General features: G+C 41.7%; 1 protein-coding gene across 12 annotated transcripts in view; it reads right to left on the bottom strand.

Annotated features, from left to right (window-relative positions):
* Nucleotides 1–24,575, bottom strand: part of SNX19 (sorting nexin 19) — a 114,127-nt gene that overhangs the window by 76,752 nt on the left and 12,800 nt on the right. For 10 of the 12 annotated variants that reach the window (XR_004053511.1, XR_004053512.1, XR_004053509.1 and 7 more), the window contains 3 exons: nucleotides 24,145–24,274; nucleotides 1,605–1,789; nucleotides 609–696 (listed from right to left, as the gene is read on the bottom strand). Coding sequence is in view for 3 of the 12 variants with exons in the window: in XM_010370849.2 (XP_010369151.1) it covers nucleotides 609–696; nucleotides 1,605–1,789; nucleotides 24,145–24,274 (403 nt within the window). In the remaining 9 variants the exon portion in view is untranslated. The remainder of the gene's footprint in view (nucleotides 1–608; nucleotides 697–1,604; nucleotides 1,790–24,144; nucleotides 24,275–24,575) is intronic. The other 2 variants (XR_004053515.1, XM_010370850.2) reach the window with 1 other exon arrangement.

Below are 24,575 nucleotides of genomic sequence, written 5' to 3'. Positions count from 1 at the left end.
CTCAATACTTCTAGAAGAGTAACAGCCCAGGGGATGGAATCTACCTCTTCTGGATTATTCTAGGACTCCTCACCCAGCATTTCTGGTCCCTTTATGAAATTCCAACCTTACTATCTTGTCTACTTGATATGAAGCAAAGACAACTCCTGGTCCTGACATGAATCACAGCTTTGCTATGAGGCCAGGGGCTTATGGTGAACATCGTTACATGGTCTATGATACACGGGCCAGGGTACGCTCTTGGAGCATTCACAGGGACTGGCAGATGTTGGAAAGAGCACTGAGCAAGTATGCTGAACAAGCCTGGAGGATAAGAGGTCATTTTCAGCAGCTCATGTGGGGGCCTGTGTAGAGTTCTTCCAAACACAAATGGTGGTTTGTCCAAGACTGACTTCCTAGCACATGAAGATCTGCTCTGAAGCCTGATGGTGTGGGTTTTACTGAGTGTGTGGATCTGGACATCAAACTCTGTAGTCAGTGCCCAGACCAAGTCAAGACATCAATCCTGTTCTTTGGAATGTGGGCTTTTCACTCAGAAACCTTGGATGCCTCTAAGACCAGAGACAGCTTTAACTACGCTGAGGTTGGAATAACATTCTTCCACTTACCTGTTGATGAGCGGTTGTTGTAGTGACTCCAAGACTAGACCCCAGCTCACCCGGCATTTGTTCACCCCAAGAATTTCTACTACGAGATCTGAGGAGGAAAAAACAGAGGGAATGTGTGTGTGACCACTGAAGTTTTAGATTCTAAGGACAGTCTCTCCCCAGGATCTCTGCCGTTTTTACATAGGTTCGGTATTTCGGGCATACCTCTAAACCACACAGCCAAACTAAAATCCTCACAAAACAGGAAAAACCTGAGAAAAAAATGTTTCTTAAGTTAGGTGTCTACACAAGAATGGGCTTCAAAAATTATTTTGTAACCTGTCACTCAAATGCAGGTACTCCTTCCAATGTAACAGTTTAGGTTGGCAGACACAGAGTTATAATGATACGGGTAAATACAACTGATTGTCCAGAGCTAAGTTCACAACTGTTTCCTGGTTATCACAGTCATAGGCAACAAGCTGCCTTCCTGGCCCTCTAAAAATACAATGCAAGGAAAAACAACCTCAGATTTTGTTTTTACTTATTGCTAAAGGCCATGTACCATACTCAATGGCTGCAGTTTATTAAGTTGGAGCTTCTGTGGGACATGTGATTTTCTTCCTTGGTCCCAAAATGCTATGAATTGTCAGAGAATCTGAAGTCTTCACCTCCTGGAAATGGCTCTGAGACCTGTCCCCGCAGGCAGGCTTCCCCAGACCTGCCTGTAGGTAGAGAGAAAGTTATTAACCTAAATATCTGCAGGATTGTCACCTAGTATTTAGGGTGCAGCCATAGAGTTCTTTTCCATTCCCTTGGCATCAGCTGAGCAAGGGATAAAAGAATTGCAGCCCTGTTCATTTTCCTATTAGCCTGAGAAATGATGGGTCAACAGAGTTTTGAATCTAGCCACATGCAGGGCCCTTTTACAAACAGGAAAAGGTGAAAGGGTAATGGTGGCAAAGCAGAATGGAAGGGAACTGTGACTGGTACAATTGATCTCATTGGTCCAGTTACCTGGGAGGACTCCCATGAGGCTCTGCAAAGCCTGTTTCTCAGCAGCCAGTTTCTGCTCCTGGGTCCTTACAGGCCGTGGAAACTTAGGCAAAACTCCACCAGGCCAGATGGACTCCTGAAGAAGCCTGAGGTACTGCACCCAGTGCTGTGGACTTGTTAAATGAGCTACCTGCACCTCTAGCCACCTGTGGTGGAAGAGAGACGAAAGCTTAGATCAAACTGAAGGAAAGGAACTAGCAAGACAGCGGACTGACTGTTTATGCCCCTGCAGGACTGACTGTTTACGTCCCTGCAGGACTGACTGTTTACGTCCCTGCAGATCTGAATGTCAAAGTCCCAAACCTCAAGGTGATGGTAGGAGGAGGGGGGGCCTTTGGGGAGGTGGTCAGGTCATGGGGGCAAAGGTAAATGCCCTTATAATAAGAAACCTGAGGAGACTTCTCACCCCTTTTGCCATATGAAGACACAGGGAGAAGACAGCTCTCTATGAACCAGGAAAAGGGCCCTCAGCAGACACGAATTCTGCTGGTACCTTGATCTTGAACCTCCCAGCCTTTAGAACTGTGAGAAATAAACTTCTGCTGTTTATAAGCCATTCAGTTTATGGTATTTTGTTATAGCAGCCCAAACAGACAAAGATACCATCAATTACATAAGCTATCAGAACAGGAGAAAGTCAGCACTGATTCTTGCAATGGAAACCAAGCCAATTCAACAACCTGGGATAACAGAATTTGAAGATGAGTAACAATAAGAATCGTGTTATTTACTCAGTGTTCACTATGTGCCACCTACTGTACAAGCGGTTTTACGGAAGAGAACACTAAAAGGGCCGTGGTCTCTGGGCAAGGCTGCACCTGCACCTGCCCAGCTCTCCCCTGATGGGAAGCATCATAACCTTCTTGGTAACATTACACACAGCCTTCAGAGCTGAGGGTCTGGCGATCTTTATACAAATTCTGCTCTCTACCCTCCCCAGCCATATCCCCTGGACTTCAAGTCCTCATGACTGTCTTGGGGATTTCCTACATCTGCCCTTTGTTCGTAACAGTTCTCTCACTAACAAGGGCCTCTTCTCGCCTTGCCTGAAGAATAAGTCTCAAGTCTGCTTCTGGCAAGACCTGTTTCAACCCCACCTCCTCCATGAAATCCTTGACCACCACAGCTGGAAGTGCTCTCCTTCTCCATAGACCTCCTTTGGCAGGTAGTTCTGGAACAATTGCTTTTTAAAGGTGTTTATAGCTTTACTTCTTCAACTAAATTATAAGCTGTAAGAGTTCTGTGTCTTGTACTTAAAAAAAAATTTCCCACAGGGCTTGGTGCTTAAGAAACGGTTGACTAACTGTTCTTATTTCAATGAAAAATTTTCCCTTTGTCTTACTTTCAAAAATGAGTCAATTACTCTGAGGGGGAAGATACACCAAATCTGGAGTTCAGCTGGAAACTTAGAAAGTGGTTCAACATTATTCTTTATCTGTTCCTGCATTTTTTTCAAAGTGATATGGTCAGAAGCTGAGGTTCCAGGCTGTTGAGGCCTCCCCTTCACCCACCTCATTTAAGACGGACATAGCTGTGTTGGTCATGGATGGACAATCAACCACTTCTATTCATGCGCGGAAGACTCGTTTGATCCTGCACCACATGGCAGCTCATGCCATCGCTCCTCACTCCTATACTCGAGTCACTTGTCACTCATCCAAGAGCAGAGGGGGCTGCCAAGGCAAACTTTATTTAACCTCCACTCTGCCAGACAGTCTGCATTCCACTCAAGCTGGGCATTCCAGCCATGGGGGCTGCAATCCCCCAAGCCCAAGGCTCACAACTGATTCTAAGAATAGGAAGTGTGTAAGGTAATAGCAGGGCAAGAATGGCAGCCATCGATGGAGATCAAGAGTGGCACAAAGCTGTTCTTGTCCAAAATAGCCATCACGATCGTATTTGTTATTATTAGGGCCACATCTCCTTTTTATAGGGCTTTTCATTCAGCGAGCCTAAGATGCCTGATGAAAGGGATCCAGTAGCAAGAATTCCTGTTCCTGCTTATATAAGAGGGTCACTAGAGGGAGGTGGCTGCAATGACCTGATCGGCTTCTCTGCAGGGGATTAAGTGACCCAAGGTCTCCCTTCTTCACCTCAAGCCATGTATACTTCTGCAACTTTTGCTGAGGAGAATGATGTGTCTTAGGGTCTCATCTAAGTGTCTTGAGGGAGAGGGGCAAAGTCTTGCAAACTAAAATCTTCAGCCACACGATCCTTCCTAGACTGAACATGTTACACACCAGCAAACCTGGGTACCTCAGCCATCTTCTGGGCATGTCTTACAAAGCAAGAGTTAGATTCTTCTGAATGAACATTAATTTATCTGATAGGACAGGACCTCACATGACATTATAACAAGGATATCCTCCTTTTTCTCTTGTATGGTGATTAAGTGTCTCATGTAGGTGTGTTGGGTGCAAAATGAATTTTATCATGTGGCAAAATATAAATTTATAAACTTACAATGATTCTATAAGACAGTTTTTCAAACTCTAAATGAAAATGTTGGGGAGACACATAAAAGTATGAAAAAGTAAAAATAAGCACCTGATGATAAGGATGAGTCTATGAGTCAAATAAATTTGTGGGAGCTAATAAGCACAACTCACTGACGAAAAGGACTGCCACCTCTGAGTAAGTATCAACTGCTGACGAGACAAATACACTGTCAAGCACTGTACACACAAGGCACAGAACTGGCCAACAGGAGGCCCTGGAAAAAGTCAGGCCCAGGAATATAAGAAACAGGACTTCTATAAACTGGCAGAAATAAACTCCCTCCAGGCCTACAAAGAGGGACAGAGTTTAGAAAGTGGCTTCTAGTCCCTGGGAGCTGCGGAGTGCCAGCTTTCCTTATTCTTCTCCATACTCTGAAGATACAAGACACAAACCACACACTTGCACCACACACAATTTAAACATTTGCTCTCTTTCCTGGATTCTCCTCTTGCTTACGTTCTGCCCACCCTTTCCCCTGTTGGCAAACAGAAGCTTTATCCTAGGCCTTTGGGCTCAGCACGGTCTTATTTCCTAGCCCCAGGCAGCCTGTGTGGAAGACCAAGTGCAACACATCTTTCTTGTTCGCAGAAGTTCTGAGCAACAGTGTCTCGTTAAAAATGATGAGCATGCCAATCTGGAAGGAAAACATGATAAAGCCCAAACCAAAAACATCACCACCACTACTGCCACTGTCCTCACATAATACAATCTCGACATTTTTTAAGCTGTAATTCAATTTCTAAGACATACTTTATTATCACCCACAATGCCTTTCTCAAGTTGTAAACGGCCATATTCAGGGATTTGGTATACTCTGTCTTGCCCAACACCTGGATGGAACCAACTGCCACAAGTTTTTGAGAGCAATGAAGAAGGTGGAGATCTCTTCATCCAAAGATCTCTCCTCTCCCTTCCATCCCCACCTTCCCTTCCTTTGGTTCTGTCATCCTTCTCTAAGGTAAAACTCCATACACACCATCATTTCATTATCTAGCTTTATTAACTCCCCTAATCATGCTTGCTGTATTTGGCTAAAACATGGAAGACAAAGAGATTAGGTGTAGGATCGTTAAAAGGGACAGACGTCGCAACACCTCTCCATTAACTCTCTTCATCTCGCTATTCTACACTGCATCTTTCTATTCTTATCATAGGAGTGGGAAGGTTAAAAAGAGATTTGTATCCCTATAGAGCTCTCTTTAAGTGGAAAGGATGGAATTTATGTGTCTGAAATCTAATACATCATATGAGCGTTTCCAGCATCAGTTTCTGGAATTTGCTGGTACCACTTACTATTAGGCTGACAGAAATCTAAAGCTTCAAGGTCAAAACACACACACGTTCCTCTTACTATTCATTAGAAATTACTTATAATAGGCCGGGCATGGTGGCTCACGCCTGTAATCCCAGCACTTTGGAAGGCTGAGGCGGGCAGATAACCTGAGGTCAAGAGTTTGAGACCAGCCTGGCAAACATGGTGAAGCCTCGTCTCTATTAAAAATACAAAAAAAATTAGCTGGGGATGGTGGCACACGCCTATAGTTCCAGCTACTCAGGGAGGCTAAGGCAGGAGAATCCCTTGAACCCAGAGGCAGAAGTTGCAGTGAACCAAGATTGCGCCACTGCACTCCAGCCTGGGCGACAGAGGGAGATTCCATCTCAAAAAAAAAAAAAAAAAAAAAAAAAAAAAAAAAAAAAAAAAAAAAGAAAGAAAGAAAAAGAAACTACTTATAATAAATCATTTACTAAATACAAATGCTATTGTTTATGTAATACGAGATGCATGAAGTAAATACGCTAAAATAAATATGGTAGGGAATAGCCTCAGATAGCACTGGTTTTATTTTCCACTACTATTCCAGGTCTGATACTTGATTTAGAGATATCTCTGTCTATTATCCTGCCTTCAGCCCAAAGAAGAGAAGAAAAAAGAACCCAAACCAGGTCTCTTGTGTTAAGCCATCTCTCAATGATTCAGAGCCTTACCAGGGGACCTAGAAATAGCCAATAAAATGGCAAAAAAAAAAAAACCCACCATACAACACCATTTTGACCCCAAGACACTCAAAAGCTTCACTTATGCCAGACAGGGGAGAAGAGAGGATGTGGAGATCAGGGCTTATCAGTACGCTGGGATTGCACATCTACTCCATGTTCAAGGGAACCTGGTCTGAAATAGCCACAGATACAGGAATGAAGCAATGACTAAAAAGGAGACAGTTTAATACTAGGGCTTAAGATGGCACTTCAAGGTTAGCAGATCATTTCCCATCAAAACAGCAGAATCAAATCTCATGAGTAAGAGGAGAAGGCTTTAGAGACCATGTCTAATCCAATTAGCTAAATCCCCTTCACTTCTTTTCTAAGACAGCAGCTATGGTTGAGTGAGAAAGGGTCTTGAATCAGGACGGCTTAATGAAGAGGAGAAAGGGAAGAAGATACTAAAATCATGAAACAGAAAATATTCATAAGATCCACAACAATATTCTAAATGAAAACGCCTGGTGCAGTCTAAATACAAGAAAAATAACAGGTCCATTCCTTCCAGCCTATTTATCTATTGGCTGTACCTCTATAGACAATCCAAGGGCAATTATGCTCCAACCTTATCTTAAGATACCAAATATAGTTCAAAGGAAAAGAGACAGAAAAGGAAGATCAAGTTAAAGCTTCTGTCATCCTCAATACATCTTCGATAAATTAGAATTATTGACTGATTTTATTACCCTTAGAGCAGGGTTTTCAATCTTGGTACTACTGGTATTTCGGACTGCAAAATCTTTGTCATAGGGGCTTTCCTGTGCATTATACAACATTCCACAATATCCCTGCTCCTCCTCCCCTCAAACTAGATGCTAGTTGTGCCAACCAAACGTGTCTCCAAACATTGCCCCATGTTCCCTGAGGACAAAGTTGCTCCAGTTGAGAATCCTGCCTTAGACTTAAGGACTTTTGGATACAATTGTATCAGGCTACTTTCATAGCCATTTAAAACCCGATGGCTGTAGTGCAATGTTTTTCGAACTGTGGGCTGGACATCATTAGAGGTCATACAATCTGTTTTGCTGTTTGTGATACCATAAAGATGCATCTCACGTTTGCAGACACGTTTTTCGTATGTATGTACCTATATACGTATACATCAGATATGCGTGCATGCATATGTGTGTATGTGCCTGTGCCTATGTGTATGCTCATAGTGGGCTGCAATGTACAATGCATTTTTTACTGTAGGTTGAAGTTTTTAAAAAAGTTTGAAAAACACTCATATAGAGTCAAGAATTAGGAGTTCCGAGAGAAAGGAGGAGAAGCCCAAGCCATATTTTTAGCTTCCTGGAAACGCTCCCCATCTCCACCCACCAAGCACCCAGTAAAATGTTTGCAGGGGCCTCAACCACGAACACTGTGTTCTGTACTGCCAGTCCTAGCACAGAAGTATGAGTATTGGCTCATCCAATCAGTAGCAGCAATCTATAGGGTGGGAGAGAAGGGAGGTCTTGGAGGTGATGGTGTAGATTCGGGACATTCTCCATTAAACAAACTGTTTTTGCCAATTTCACACCTGATAAAAGTTACACTTCTTTTCTCTCTGATGCCATTCCCAGGCCTCTGTCTTCCTGCCATGGCCCCTTCTTGTGTTTACAGACAGTTCCCCCTGTCAGCTCTCAGCTCTAGGCTTCTGTCCTGTAACTATCCAGACCCAAGTTACTCAGCTGCGTCTGAGAAAGTTCAACACTGCTGCCCTCTGACTGTGTATCCAGGTCACCATCCTTTCCTGCCCGGTGCTGGGGAAGAATGAGGACGAAATGAACCCCGAGGGCAAGAAACTATGTCTTTCTCCCAATGACTACTGTGAAATCTAAAATGGCTCAGAGTTTGCACAGTTTCTTCCCTGATTTTCGCTTTCATGTTTTCAATCATGGATCCACACCTTCGAATCGTGTACTTCAAGGGAAGACGACACTCTCCTAAATACCACAATATAAGAATCTGAGTTTCATACATTTATATCTAGCCACAGTTATTTTTGATTAGTAAAGTACACATCACAGATATGAAATTAATACGTATTAAAAATGGAAGGATTCTTAAGGAAGGAATTTCAAAAAATCATCTGTTCAACCTTAGTGGCTTTTCCAATCTCACCAGTTCCAACTATGGAAATACTGGGCACCAAAAGGAAGTATTTTACATCAAGTGGCTTATACGAACATACAACTTGAGAGTTGGAAGGAAACTTAGAGGTTATTTTATCCAGTCTCCTCCCAAAGCAGAAACCTCCTCTGTAATATAATGGCATAGACAAGGGTTGGGTCCTGTGAATTCAGAAACTTGGGCTTTTATCTTAGTTCTGCTACCCAATTAGCCATGTGACCTCAGGGAAGTAAGTGGCTTAATTCCTTCAAAGCATAATCTAAATTCGTTGAAGATGCTTCTTAAACCTTGCCAACCCAAATCTGCCTCCTTGTGTTAATAAATTCCAGTCATTGGTCCTAGTTCTACTCTCTGGAGTTACCAGATACTAGGTTAAATCTCTTCCAAAAGACAACATTTTGCATTTTTAAATTCAGCTATTATTTCTCCCCTACCTCCCTTCTACCACCTACACATCCTTGATTTTGCCAACCTCAAAGACACTCAATAAATGTCTGATGAACGAAGGAGAGAAATGAACCACTGCTTATCCTGGCTCCATCCTCTGGTATGCTGCTTTGTTTTTCTTTTAAAATGACGTGCCCAGAACCAAACAGCTCTGAGATGTGACCTGACCAGCAAAGAATACAGGGGATTGATGCCTTCCTTGATTTAGACGCTATACTTCTTATATAGCCGAAGATTGTGTTAGCTTTTTGGCACTCACGTCAAAAGCACTGACTCATATTGAGTTTTCAGTCAACTAAAATTCAAAGTCCACATATGAACATTAAAAAAAACTGTTAAGTATAGTCTTGCCCTTCTGTATTTGTGAAATTAAAAAAAAAATCTAAATTATAGTTTACAATATTCATTTCTACCAAATTCCATCTTGTTGGCTTTAGATTATCATTCTAAGTTTTCTAAATGTTTTTGAATCTTTATTTTTGTCATCTAGAGTATTAACTACTCCTCTAAGATTAGAATTACTTGCAAATTTTCTGACAAAAAAATTGATCAGGGTAAGATGAAGAGCAGTGCTCTATCACTAGAAATTTCCCTCTAGGATGGCATCAGTTTATGATATTATTTAATACTCTTGGGCTAACGACACTCAACTAGCCACAAATTACTTAAAAGTACTATAGTGCAGGCAGCATACTCCATTCTGTCCATATGGGTATTATGGCAAAAGCTTGTTGAAATCCACATACAATGTAACTACAACTGCACACTAATCAGGCAGGGCACATTTCTACTGAACCATAATGGTTTCTAGGGTTCCCCATTTCCCTTTCCAAATGCTCACAAACATCTACTTCATCATCTGCTTCAGAAATTTCCAGAGATGAATGTTGGGGTCAAGAACCTGTAACCATTTTTTTAAAAAGGCAAGATATCTGTGCATCTCTAACCCATATGGACAAATGGCAATGTTTCTTAATGACCTTAGGTCTTTAATGTTACATATAAATTTGTTAAGTTTCATGGGATATAATTCATTCAGGCCAAGTACAGGTTTAAATGTACAAACTTTAAAATAGGTTACACGCTCTGTTATTTTCATTTCTATTTTGGTCATCAATTCTACTTTAATCACGTCTGTTCAATTCTTCTTGCTGGGCCTTTTCCTTGACAAAGAAAATAGAAAACAGCCTAGCAAATAACAGACCCATTCATTCATTGCTGAGTGAATGAATAAATGCTTTTACCACGTAATCAGTTAATACTACAGCATCTGTCCCAAACAATTACCTATATATATTTTTTCTTGTTAGTAACATGCGACATGTGTATGTGTTCTTCACCTGTCTTTTCCCTTAATATTTATGTACAACCTCAGCTCCTTCTGAGTTGAAGCTTACTAGACCCTGTTCTTGTCAGTTCTATTACTACTATTTTTGCACTGTTCAGTATATGTCCCTCTTTCTATTTTTTAAATATGTTCACCTAGAATCTGATCGCAGTTTAACTACCCTGGTTTCATTTGATGCTGACTCTTTTTCTTCCTCATTGGAAATACGCGTTTAATTTGTTCATTCATTTACTCAAAGCATTGGCTGAGCTTCTTGTAAATGCCCCCCAACCCCCCAAAAAAGACTATTAAGGTTTTGAAGTCAGAAATCTTATATAATTCATTTTGACATCTCCTTTAGCATTTAATAGTGTCATTCACAAATAAACAATCAAATATTTAGTGAATGAATCAATCCTGTTGCAAAACTTTCAGCGACACCTTCTGATGTGAATTTTACGTTAATCTGTTCTTACAGCATGTAAAACAGTTTTTATCTCATTCTGTTATGCTCCTATGAATTCCAGTACCTCTCATCTATCTCTGCTTTCCTTTGTCAGCTGTTTTTCACAATATCCAGTTTTAACTTTATCTGAATTTTTTTGTCAGTGTCTTACTCTTTACTGGGTTGATGGTCTGTTGACATTCTTTCTACTATTTTTGAGTTGTATTCTGTTTGTAGTCAGAAGTCCACCATGTGAATAATCACATGTCATGGCACAGAAAATTTAAAAACCTTGCCTTGGTACACAGTTAGCTACTCATTCCATGTTTTCTTTTTTCTTCTAAAGAAACTTACAGATAGAAAAAAAGTTGAAAATATAATCCGGGCCTTAAGTTTTCTATCAAAAAGAATCTCAAAATTATTAGAGATACAGTATAGGCTTCTTCGGGTGTCATCATTTATTTTTATATAAATCAGAGTAGATACTAATCTATTACTTTAGTAAGCAACAGGATTTTAACCATAACCCAGATATGCTGTTCAGAAAGATATTACCGCATCTTTTTAGTTATCTTCTCAGTCTGCAAGGTGGAAAATTATGTGTGAGTCATTCTTGATTTCTCTTTTTCTCAACTTTAAATAGTCACTAAATATGGTGATCCTACCTCCTCAATATCTCATGAATCTATTACCCCTTTACCATCTCTATAGCAATGATCTTAGTTGAATGCCTCATCACCTTTTCTATCAATGAAACCCCTTCCTAATTTGTCTAACTTTGGCCCCTTCAATTAATTATGCCTCCACAGCACTATTTAACTAATTTTTCTCAATTGCAAATTTGCTCATGTCATCATCTGTTTATGTTTTGTAAATTATTTCCTATCAAATGAGTGACAAATGTTTTGTTCTTGGAATGACTCACAGGACTCTGAATGAGCAGACTCCCATTAAACTCTTCACCGTTATCATCAGCCATTATTCTTGCATATCATATATTCCTAATCAGTTATACTCAAGTTCTTTGAGTACCACAAACACACTATATTGTTTTACTGCTCTGCCTTGAATGCTGTCTCTCTCTCTCTCACTGTCCGCTGGCAACTCCCCTCATTCTTTAAATCTCATCTCTGATGTCATCTACTGTAAGCCTTCCCTGGACCTCTCATAATCGATAAATCCCTTCTCTGAATCACATATAGAGTTCTTTTCAAAGCCCTGATTTTATACTGCAACTCCTATTTATAAGTTTGCACCTCCAACTGATACTAAACTTCCTATGGTAGGGGTTTTGGGTCTTTTTCTGTATTTTGATCACTTAACAAAGTGCCTGCCACAGAGAAGGCAATCAATCAATATTGGTTACTAAGTGAATTCATGCTGTATATGGGACAAACACTAGTCTTAAAGCACGGCACACTGTTCAAAACAGGTTCTGCAGAAAGCATACATCCCAATACTTAAAACAGCAAAAACACTGAGCTCTTAAATTATTCACGCTTACGGAGGAAGACAATGATAGATTTTTAAAAATCATGGACAATATAAAAATCCTTTGTATATGGCATTCCATATGTGTTTATATACACATCTGGCAGATTTGCTTTCCTAATAATCTTTTGTTTAGGCTAATAATAAAATTAAACTGTGGGCCAATACACCAGTGATATAGAGCTGATGCTGTAAGCGGTATGCTAGGTAATAAGTCAGGTGACCTAGAACTAAGTAATCCATGCAATGGGCATTCACATCTGGCTATGCGTTCCTCTGGAAGGGAAGGGAGCTGGAAGGCAAGGGAGTGGGTCAGCCATGCTTCTTATCTCACACTATGAATCCTGGGGGAGAGAGACAGCTGCCAGTAGCCTATGTTTGGTCAGTTTTCCTGGGAAATAGGCCCAGAGGATAGAAGAGATTGAAAGTCAAACAAAAGCAAAGGGGGTTTATGAGGACTATGAGTCACACTTGTATTTTGGGAAGTGCCTCTGATGGATGGAGCAGCATCAAATTGATTCCAACCCATTATCTGAAACTAGTAAGAAGAGAGGAAGGTAGCCGAATGGGGGAGGAAAGACCGAAAGCAAAGGTCAGGTTACCTTTCTAACAAATGCAGAAGGAGAAAAAGACACTTGGGGATTGTGTATTTTTAGGATAAATAAGACTGATAGTAAAGGGAAAGCTCCAAACATTTCTTCTATATTTGAGTATTGTGACATGTTTAAGATGTCAGTTTGAAAGTTTTCTTCTTTTTTTTTTTTTTTTTTTTTTTTTTTTGAGACAGTCTCATTCTGTCGTCCAGGCTGGAGTGCAGTGGCACAATGTTGGCTCACTAAAATCTCTACCTCCTGGGTTCAAGCTATTCTCTTGCCTCAGCCTCCCAAGTAGATGGGACTAAGGGCATGCGCCACCATGCCCGGCAAATTTTTTTTGTATTTTTAGTAGAGATGGGGTTTCACCATGTTGGTCAGGTCGGTCTCAAGCTCCTGAACTCAAATGATCCGCCCACCTTGGCCTCCCAAAGTGCTGGGATTACAGGCATAAGCCACCGTGCCCAGTCAATCTGAAAGTTTTCTATACACAAAGCTAGTGTGCCTCTAAAGTCTTTCAAGTCAACCTTTTTTTGGCCTCATACTATGTTGCTATCGACATACTATAATCCAGTTCTGAGAAAATCAGGACTGACAGACTTTAAAAATAACACTGAAAAGCTACAGACAGGTTTGAACCTGGCTTAACCACATAAAAGTTTAACGAACTCTCTGAGCTCTGGCTTCCTTCATTATAAAATGGGCAAATTCTTGCCTTGCCTTTTTCACAAAGTTATCATCAAGATGAAATAAGAAAAATAAAAAGCATTTCTAAAGTGCTTGTGTGTTGGCACATGTAAAAGAGAAAAAGACTCCTTCAGACCTTCTTTAAAAATTCAACCAGGTCCAGGGAACTAATGACAGCCGGATCTGGAGTAAGTTTTGCATTTCATGCCTCAGTTTTCTCACTGTAAAACTTATACTCCTGGCAGGCTCAGGGAAGTAAATACTGAAACCGGTAAAGCATTTGGTACTGAGTGGTTACGAAAATTGGGAAGAGGCCCCAGGGGGTTTTGGATAATATGAAAACTCTATTTCTGAATCCTTGCGACAATCAGACCTCTATATACTAAACAATAAAACTTTCACTGCAGAGACTATAGGATCCAAAATGTCTCTGTCTCTTCTTTCCTTGTCCCCGTGTGAACAGCAAGCCTGGCTCATTCTCAGTCCCCAGGTAGTTATCCTGACCCTGCCTTTCTCAGCAGCAAGGGCAAGGGCAGAGAGGTGGGGTGGGGAAGGGGGAAGGTAATTAAAATGGCCACCCATTCAGAAGAAAATTGAGTCCGTGGAGGGGAAAGGGCAGGGAGAGGGACCAAAACCCTTAGTGCTGAAGCACCAGGAATAAAGGCAAGACACAAAAGAGGGAAGAAGGCAGTAATTTAGTGGTCGTCTTGACAACCAGAGCTCCTATTGTTCCTGGGGGCTTTACCTCACAGGGAGATCTCCCTGTTCTGCTCTGCACATAGAACTCCCGCCAAAGGAAGGAGGATGGGAAGTGAAGGGCTGGAGGAGGCAGAAGTGATAAGTAATTATGTGCTCGCAGAAGGGGCTGACCTCCAAATTTCCATAAATATCACAGATAACAGATTGAGCGTGTGCTCAGCTATGATCTGGAAGAAAATTATTAGGGATTTATTTAAATCCGCAGACATTGTAGGACTTCAAATGATGCTGTGAAAATGGCTAGAGGAGGCTGGAAAAGACCAGCCTTGAGGAGAATAAAGAATACATACAAGAAGCAGATGCCCAAGATAAAGAAAGAGAAAAAACACTGAGAGGGGTATAGAGGAGAAGGAAAAGTGACTGTCATTAACACCATCACCTTGGTGTAGAAGAGCTACCCAAAAGTATTCCCAGTTTCCTGGCTACAGGCTGAACTGTAAAACCTTTCCAAGTAGAAGGCCATCCATCCTGATATGAAGGATGTAGGGACACCGGAGTGGTAACTCCAGAATCTCCACAGAATAAGAACTGTGGGAGCACTGACTATGGGTAGAAAACACAGAGGAGTAATAAATAAAACTGGAAAAACAACAAAAAGGAAACTTGGGGGAGAGAGGAGGTGGGTGTTGAGAAACTCATCTTGATGCTGCATTTGCACACCAGCCTCCCTCCCAAGAAGGATGAATTCCCCCTGAGAAATCTTTCAGGGCCAGCATTGTATTACAGCTAAAGTATATTTCCCACCAATTAATCCAACTGTCTCCCTGCTCCAGTACCAAATAGCTCTGCTTCTCCAAAGGGCACTTGGAGAAGCCTGCAAGGACAGAGGTAAAGATCAAAAGTAAGCATTAACATATGGTTGCTTCTCCAAAACCAAATTAATGGGAGAGAGTCCAACAGTCTCCATCCATGGCCTAAAGCAATAGGAAACGTCCTTGAATACGTAACAGGTTGATAAGATCCTAATACCAGGGCTATTCAGCACTGACAATCTCCACCTTAGTGAATACATAATGTATAAGATTTTAGGATCACAAGAGACCCTGAATAGAGGTCCAAGTAGTTTATAGAGAATACTGACAAAATTCTTTCAATTCAGATGTCTAGCTGGTCTCATCACCACAGACTCTGTTCTGCTCACTCTGTTCTGAATGAATCAGCTCCAGCATTGAAGTTTTAATGGTGGGATCCACTCAAAGGGGCAACTTCTGGTCATCCACACCGCTCAGAGAAGCAAGCGCATGCTGAAGACGCATTAGAGCAGAAGGAAGAAGGGTGAAAGATGCAAGAAACAGGGCTTATCTAAAAGTCACTGGCACTAAGGAGTAGGCAGATAAGTGGCCTCTAAATCACGCAGCAAGCCAGGGAATGGCTTCAATACTGCTGTATGAACATCAGGGCAGGGGACCGGTAACTGCAAAACAAACAGGTCTTCCGCAAAGGACAGTGAATGGTATTGTTTAACCTGCAGCGCCACCTGGTGCCCAGGGGGAGAATTCCCGTACCCATGCCATGCAGCAGGAGTTTGGCAGGCTTTTCGTCACCTATTTGAAACAACAAAAGCCACATACATTCAGAAAGAAGCTGGCTAAAAATATTCCAGATTACTTTTTATTTGAAAGTGGAAATAATGCCCCTCCTCCTGCTTTAAAAATGTCTTAGTGTAGAGAATATTATTTAGTCTAAACCAGTCTAAGCGACACCTATTTCACCAGATTTGGCTTTGTTATGCCCTTCCTCTATAAAGCCTCCCGAACACTTACCTCTACATTCTCTCTCACACCCCAAAACTGCAGGCACTAGGCTATGATTCCCGTTTGGACAGTAACAGGCAAAGGTGGGTGCGTGGTGTGTTCTAAGTCACACAGCCTCAAAGCAAGATCTGAATTCAGTTCTGACTTCAAAGTCCATGTTCTTGCTTTCTATGTGGAAGGAAGAGGTGGAGAAGGCACAATGGCAGGAGATGCTTCCAGAGAGGGCAGGCTCGGTGGGGCTTCATACTGGGAGGCCCAGGTTGGGGAGGGGCGCTGCACTCTTTGGAAAGGAGAGGGCCATTAGAATGGGAGATGGCCTGAAGGGCCCCCAAACCTCTTTGCTTAGGCTGTACCACGGCTCTGGGAATCAGAATTCCCCAATTAATTGAAGACCTGGGTACGCCCTGTGTGGAGGGAACGAAAGATTCAGTTTCCATTTTGCTTCTGGTCCCCCAGCACTATTGATGAACTCTTAAGATTCTTAATAGTGAAAAGCAGAGGGACTGTCTCCAGCAGAACGATGTGTGATCTTCTGTGTTCATTTATTTGACACAAATTTATTAAGTGCCTTCTACGTATGGGGCTGGGTGTTGAAGATATGATGGTAAACAAGACACAGTCCCTGCCCTCAGGATGCTGACATACATTCTAAAGCTGTCATCAAAATGTCAAAATCTTAGGCTCCTGGTGCAGTCACAGATGGGCAAGAGACACCAAGAACCCGACTTGGAAAAAAAGGCTCTGAGGTTTAAATACCTCATGCTATTCTGTTTTTTGTTAACTTTTACAATGAGCAATTTTGTACCTCTATTTCAGTATATGAGACTTCAAGAGCACACACACAGAAATGCAAACACAATGCACAAGCACACGGCTGTCAGCTGCCATCCACCTGCTACAATCTCAAAGATACATTCTAGTAGAGACTGTCACTACGTGACAGGAAAGGCATGATGTCTTTATCCTAAGATGGGTGTAGAATAAGTGACACCCAAGAAATATGACAGGCAGACCACTCATATGACAGGGGAAACTGCTAGGGCCCATCCTGGCCCAGTCTACAGCAGTCAAGAGCTTCCCTTTGGCATGGCCTAATGGAAGAGGCCTGGGACTCCTTCCCAAGGAGCCACAATACGATCTGAGCAAAGTCATCAATGAAAAAAATTAATTTCAGCACCTCTAAAAACGGCCCAAGCCAATGATTAGAGAGCCAGAAAATAACCGAGAATTCTGAAGACTTAGTTTGAGTTAATTTTGTATTTGGGGGTCTTGCAAAAGTGTGCGTATTTCTAGAAAAGCTGTGCATAGGAAGAGATTAGGTATAAGATATAGCCAGGCACCAGAGCTGAACTGGAAGAAAAAGTTACACAGCAAAGGAAAAAATTGTAATCTATGCTTCCTGAGAAACTCTGAGTCTTAACGTTAATAATCTTTTCCTGATTGTGAATAGGATGTAAATAGAGATACCTAACAGACAATCTCTGGCTCAGAAGTACTTTAAAAATAAAATCAGAATATGCAGACAAAAACAATTTATATGCTACCATCAGATGCATGTGTCCCTGAGACCAGCCGGATAGAAAGCAAGAGAGGCGAGATGGGAATAAGGCAAGGGAACTTTCAGGTGAACCCAGTTCTACTGAACACTGCTTTGTGGGGAAGCTTGCATGGAGGGGAGGCAGGGCAGAGCAGTGGGAAACACATGAGCTCTGAGGCTAGGATGACTTAAGTGGAATCTTAAGGTGTGGTTGTTAACGACTTTTATGATTTTGGGAACGTTATTTTACCTGAATGTAATTTTCTTCACTTATAAAATGTAGAACTATATGTCTATCTCATAGAATTGAACAAACAGTACATAGCTGCTTTCCTGGTATTAATATTGTAATAAACGTCAGTTCCTTTCCCATTGCAATTACTTGTGCCCTTTTGGTGGCAGACCTGGAGGTTCTCTTAAGAAATAACCAATGTCACAAAGAACTGTGATCCACCTGCTACTCAGACACGCCCAACCAAGAAAGAGGCCCTGGAATCAGAGTTCCACTCAGAAAGCACCTTGATTCTGGAGCATCCTAAGAGAATAGTGGAAGCAACAGCGTTCATGGTCAACCTTTCCCAACTGTCCTTAAGGGAGATGGACGTTGCGCTTTGCAGCACAGCACTCTCCAGTTCTCCCAGACTCTGCCACAACTCTCCTGACCTTTTCTAGGAGATGGTTTATAGAGCGACATCTTCTCTAAGAAAGTGATTCCAAGGTCTGGTGTAAGGTCCAGAGCTTGCCATCAAGTTTCTCCTTGGTCCCCTGCTTGTTGGACCCTTAAACCTGCACATCCTTTCTTTTCTTCTTCCTCTCTGTACACTTCCTAACTTTACACACTTTACACTCCCCTCTGCCAGAACCTTCCCCCCCTGCTTTCTGCCAAGCCATTCCATTCCCACATGCCCCAAACACTCACACTCTCTGTCTCTTAGACACACACACACACACACTCCCTCTTTAACTGAGAAATCCTGACGCAGATGCCAGGAATGTGTCTGCTGCCCTTTTGACAGAGGTCGGATGCCACCGTCGGGGCCATGGGGAGGGCAGCGCCGTGGACGTGGTATTCACGCATTCTGCTACTGGCGTGGTTCCTATTTTTATTGTGGCATTACTCTGGGTGTCCAGGCAGGGCGCCGGTCCAGCTTCTTCTCATTCCTTCACTCTCCATCAGGGCTCCACACCAATCCTACCCCTTACCTTGGCTGGATCTTCCTGCCCCAAACGCCCTAACATCAATGGAGCACAGTGTATCTCTCCTCTTTCCCTCCAACCCAGTCTAGCTCTGAGGACTTGCCCAATTTGCTAAATCTGATACTGATGTTCGTAGAGATATTTACAAGTTTCTTCTGTTTTCGGGCATGAGCAGAGTTTGCACAAGCCGGATTTGCTCCTTGGCTCAGACTGCCACCCGCTCCCCCCTTCCCCTCCCTTTGTCTCTCATTCCAAATAAGGAGTGCTTCTTGTTACATAATTGGATGTTCCCAGCACAGAAGCTGACACAAGAGGTTAGGCGCACATGCATGCAAGACTTCCCTTTGACTTAACAATGCCTTTTTTGGGCATCTAACTTCTCTTCAGCTCCCCTCCCACTTCTCTCCACACCATCAACAATCAAGGGAGATAGATTTACAAGCCTGGCTCAGATCAGAGCTCTTCCAACTTTGGCTTAGAAGGAGGGGTTATGAGGTCGAATTTTTTTTTTTTTTCCTTTGCAGGATAGAGAATGTGCTTATAATTTGACAGAAGTCTATGGCGTCCAAGGCAGTAATGTATATAGGTCTTTTAAAGGTGCAAGGAGGGTACACAAAGTTGGAAGCAGAGGAAATAAACTTGCCTGCTTGGGGATAATAATACTGGAAGCTGGAAAATGAGGACATTTTAAGGAGGAGATGCACTCAAATCTGGTGACTTTAGCATCCCTGATGGTCAAACTGCAGTGTGTTTCAAATAACCAGAGAAGTGGCAGTACCACCTGTGGCACCAACACCAATTATCCTGCTCTTTTAAGCACAGAACTGAAAGGAAGAGAACCCAAGTACCCTGCAAAAGCATGTGGCTCAGCTACCTATGGTTTCCGGGAGGGCAAAGATGTAGCCTTCTAGGTAGCAGTCATGGAGACGGAACACAACGGGACCTCATATCATGCCTCTTGTGGGAGAGGCAGGGGGTGCAGTGGAGAGGTGCTGCAGCTCTGGAGATGTTAGGTTTCCAGCACACTGGCTTACCAAAGCAAATAAAGCTGAAGCATGTAGCAATGCAAACACCACTTTTTAAAATTAAAACCTGCAAGTGTCCTGGGGACAGTAACATGTGCTGCCTTTGGACTGCAGCAGTGCCCTTATGTTAGATGCAAGTGTGTAGACACAGAGATGCAGTTTGGATTCTACAAACTGCCTGATAATCTCCAGTACTTGGAGACAAAGATTTTTGGGTTGGCTTTTATCCTGCTGAATTGCAGGGCAAAGATCTGATCCTGAAATTTAGACACTCATCACAGCTATAAATCAGAAAAACCTGGGTTCAAATTCTGCCTGTGATATTTATTAACCCTGTGATTTTGATGAGATAACCCACATTCTTTATAAGTCTTAGTTTCCTCGTCTTTAAAATGAGGGTTAATACCTCTTTCGCAGGACTTTCGCAGGAATTAAATATTAGGTTGGTACAAAAGTAACTGTGGCTTTTGAATAGCATGTGCATGTAGTGTTCAGTACAGTATTTGCACTAAGTAAACTCTCGATAAACATTTGCTGGACAGTAAATATGCTGATGCTGATGGGATTATCAACGTGTACACTCTGAAGGCTAAAATGAGTTAGTCCCATGTCTATAATGCACAGGGTGCTTGCAGGTATGAGACCATGGGCCACTGATGACAGATCTTTGGAAGCTCTGGTGGAAGAACCGGTTCTTTCTTTAGATATCATGACTTCTAGCTTCCTATCTTAAGGAGGCTTCAGGAAAACTGTGAAACCAGCTATAAGGTACTTCAGAAGAGGGCCAAAAATGTCATTAAAAAGATGGGAAAAATGATTTGTAGGGATACATGATTGGCCTCAAACAGAGAAGTATGAGATTCTTCATTTAATTCTAGTCTGTGGAAGCTTGGATGAGGAGACTGCTAACCAGATGTGGTCCTATTTTCATTGCAGCTAATACAAAACCAAATGGGTTACGGATACAGTTGGATACTTAGATATAAGTAAGAACTTGTTGACAGGAAGGGATATGAGATAACTGAACATGTATAAAACATCTTCACCTGGAAACATGTATGATGAACAAAGATAATAGGCCACAGTTACAAGTTTTTCAAAAGTAGCTGCAAAATTCTGTTCTTGCACAATATTCAGTGGCTTCATTCAAATTCACCAAATATATTCAGAGTTCTCCCACTTTTCCCATCACAATAGTGATGCTTTTCCATAAAATAGAGTAAGACAAAACAAAAAAACAAAAACTCAGAATGTGAAAAGACGAGAAAATCAAGGGAAATTCAGCTGTAAGCCCTCTCCCTGATTTCCTTTATGGCATGAACTACATTTGGGTTTTGCTAGTCTTCACTCACCAGACTTTACCCAGCTAACTGGAGTTTTGGTTGTAGCTGGGGAGTGTCAGGGATAGGAATGGAAAGATGAGGAACCTGCCTGGGCAACACAGTCTCAACCGAAAAATTTAAAAAATTAGCCAAGCATGGGGGTGTGTGCCTGTAGTCCTAGCTACCTGGGAGGCTGAGGTGGGAGGAAGGCTTGAGCCCAGGAGGGGTGAGCCCAGTGAGCTACGATTGCAGTGCCACTGCACTCCACCTTGGCGACAGAATGAAATCCCATCTCACTGCTATTTCATGTATTGGCATTTTATTCTCAATATATGAAAAATGAGAAAGAAAGAAGTCTCACAGTCTCTGCTCTGAACTCTCAAATGAGCCCTGTCTTTTCCATGTCTGCCATGCACCTGGAGCTTGCTTCCTTCGTATTGAACTTTTCTGCCTTAGATCTCCCAGGACCCTGGCTACATGAAACAGTCCTTCTGGGATCGTTCTCTGACTCCCAGAATATAGGTATCTTCCCTCTATGTGGACTAGCCCAAGCCCTTGAATATTCTAAGTTATTCAAACTTCAGGTAAACTTTTTCCTACCTCTTTTATATAAGGATCTCAATCTTCTTTGAATTTCTCCTAACTCATCTATACTTTTATCCTCATACTGAATAATTTATTGTGTTCTGAAACCAATTTGTCATGTAAATGACCTCAAGGAGAAGGGGTTATTAATGATCACATTCTAGCTAGTTTTGGGATCTTCTCATTTTTTTTTTGTTTCTTTAAACCACTTAGAAGATTAACAAAGGGAAATCCAAAAGAAGAAGAAAAATGAAGGCCCAATTAGTGACATCCAGAGGTGACAGAATACAACTAAAGAGACTATACTTTCAAGTGTAAAGGTACTGGGAAGGGAAATGTTTATTTCTTTATTAAATATTTAATGAGTACCTACTATGTCCAGGCCCTGTATAAGCTGCTGGGGACACAAAGCTAGTTCTGGTCCTTAAAGAACTAATAGTCTACACAGGGTTTCTCAAGCTCAGTAATACTGATATTTTGGGCAGGATAATTCATTTCGTTTGGCACGGTGGACTGTCCTGTGTAGCTGAAGGATGTCTGGCAGCATGCCTGGCCTACACCCACTAGATGCCAGTAGGCATCCCACAGCCCCTTTCCAGTTGTGACAACCAAAAATATCTCCCGATACTGGCAAATGTCCCCTGGGGGACAAAAGTGTCCCCCAGTTGACAACCACTAGTGTAGGAAAAGCAGATCATTTATATAACACACTGTGATAAGCACTATTATTAAAACTTTGCGAGTTAGAGAAGAGGACTCCTTAATTCTAGGGGAAAGAGAGCAGATGCTACAGAAGGTTTCACAGAATAAATGACATTTTATGCTTAATATATGAAAAATGTTTTGCAGTAGGCCAAGCAGACAAGAAGTGGGAAAGTTACGAACACATGGAAGGAACACGAAAAGAACAGGTAGAGAAAGACCATCCGAAGTCAGATACAGGAAGATGAGCAAAGGCCTGGGGGTAAAAGACCACAGAATATTCAGGCAATGATGGACAGTTTACATGGTGGAAAATGAAAAATAAGACTGAAACCAGATCACGCCAAGAAAGAAAGGAGGTGGAATTTTAATATAAATTTAATATAAATAAAGAAATAAGTGCATATTTTAAACAGAGTGGAGCCCTTTTCCAAACAAAGCCTTACCTAGATCCCCAGTATATGAAACTGACTGAAGTGGAGCTTCTGTGGTTGGGTCATGGTCACTCAGTTTTCCCTTAGCTTCTAAGTTAGCTTCAGAAGCACTTCTGCAGAACCCTAGAACCCTAGGACACATACTGGAAAAACCACTTTGGTAGGTAATAGGATACTACTGAAAGATTTTAAGTGCAGAATATATGTTCAGATTTGTTTTTCAGAAAAAGGCACTCCAGTGGCAGGGCTGAATATTGAGTAGGTACAAGGGGAAAAGCTTAAAGGGACAAAGACCAGTCAGCATTTTATATGCAGGTTTCACTTGGAGATCAGTCTTAAGGCTACAAGATACATGAAAAAAGCACATTGGGGTTGAAGTGATACAAATCTGGCTTAAAATTCTAAGTGTGCTACTAATGATGACCTTGGGCGTGTTAGTTGACTTTGCCAAGTTCTATTTTCTCATTCTGTAAAATGGGGCTACCTACCTCACTTGACCACTATAAAAAAATACATGTAAATGGAGATTGGGTGCTGGCATACATAAGCACGTAGCAAATATAGATGTGCATCATCTTCTTTCACTTGGCCTCTTTATGATTCAAGTTTATTAAACCTCCCTGATCCTATGCAACTTAGAAAAGGGAGATTTAATTGCTTGCTGTTAATAACTTTTTGACTTGGTAAAGAATAGACACATAATTTTTTGTTATAAGGATATATTTTTTGAGTGACCCGTTAGCATGAGCCTCATGCTAAGAGAAGGTCAGCATTTGGCTTCCTCTTACTTTTGGATGTGCCAGGATGTCTCATAAGAGGGAGTTCAAAACAAGAGTAGCCAAAACCCAAGCACTACATGTGTCTGCCTGGCTCAGAGAGAGTGTTTCTGGCCTACTTCAGGTTAGCAAAGCTTACATCAGTTCCACAGTTAGAAAGTCAGCAGCTAAAAACTCCACCTGTGTACAAATCTTTCAGGAGATCAAATGGTGTGAGGATTACAAAGCCTGGATTAGAAAAGCCAACTTGCAAATCCAAATTTCCCTCTATTCTTTACCATCCTGTGTCAGTAAGTACTTCAACTGTGAATATTTATGCCCCTCTCAGAGAAAACAATCTTTATTTCAAGAGCACTGATGTTTTCTCCTTTTCTTTCCCACTGTTTATCATCACACTGGTGACATAATGTCAGTCAAGACAAATGTCCACCACAACCAAGTGAAAGGTGCAGGGCTGGAGGATAAAACTGGGTGGAAAATTGAGAGGAGGAAGAGTTCAGCTAAGTATTTTAGGATCACACACAGTGTCTGCAACTCAGTATACTATGCCAGAAGTCTTACAGAACTGGATACTTTCAAATTGTAGACAACAAGGTAGTTAATAAAAGCTTTCTGATACTCTCAAGGCATTTTTGATTCCTGCAACCCCTGTAACAGAGAATCTATCTTCTCTTACGGCTGCAGATTCCCTGTACACTATTCAGCATTGCATCCACCTTTTCTGCAATTTGAGATTCTGATGTGAGGGAGAATTCAGCAGTCTTACCTTTGAACTAGGGTCCCAAAGATAAGACGAAGACACTTCTGCATGTTTTCGGTACACAGCCATTTCCACTGTTCTGTTAGTAGCAAGAGGAGCAGATCTAGGGCTGTGTCAGCTAACTCTGTCTCTGTTCCTGAGGGACAAAATGGCATCAAGAGTAACTCAGAAGAGACCCATACTTGAGGAACATCTTGCAAGGTGCTGGGTGGCACCTGTGTCTCTCTACCTTCATGCCGATCATCTGGTATTTCTGCAATCCCTCTCCACTCAAATCAAGAGATGTTTAACTCATATCTAGAAGGTTCAGTGACAGGCTCGGCATTTCTTTACATTTTTAATTAATGTTCCTGATATTGTAACCTAATGAATGCTTCTATGTTTTTAAAAGATATATATATATCTTCTAATCATATATATGTATCTTCTAATCATAT

This window comes from Rhinopithecus roxellana, chromosome 15 (genome assembly GCF_007565055.1).
Source record: "Rhinopithecus roxellana isolate Shanxi Qingling chromosome 15, ASM756505v1, whole genome shotgun sequence".
In the NCBI taxonomy this organism is placed as follows: domain Eukaryota; kingdom Metazoa; phylum Chordata; class Mammalia; order Primates; family Cercopithecidae; genus Rhinopithecus; species Rhinopithecus roxellana.
The sequence above is the reverse complement of the archived record's forward strand: the minus strand, read 5'-3'. Positions and strand labels throughout refer to the sequence as shown.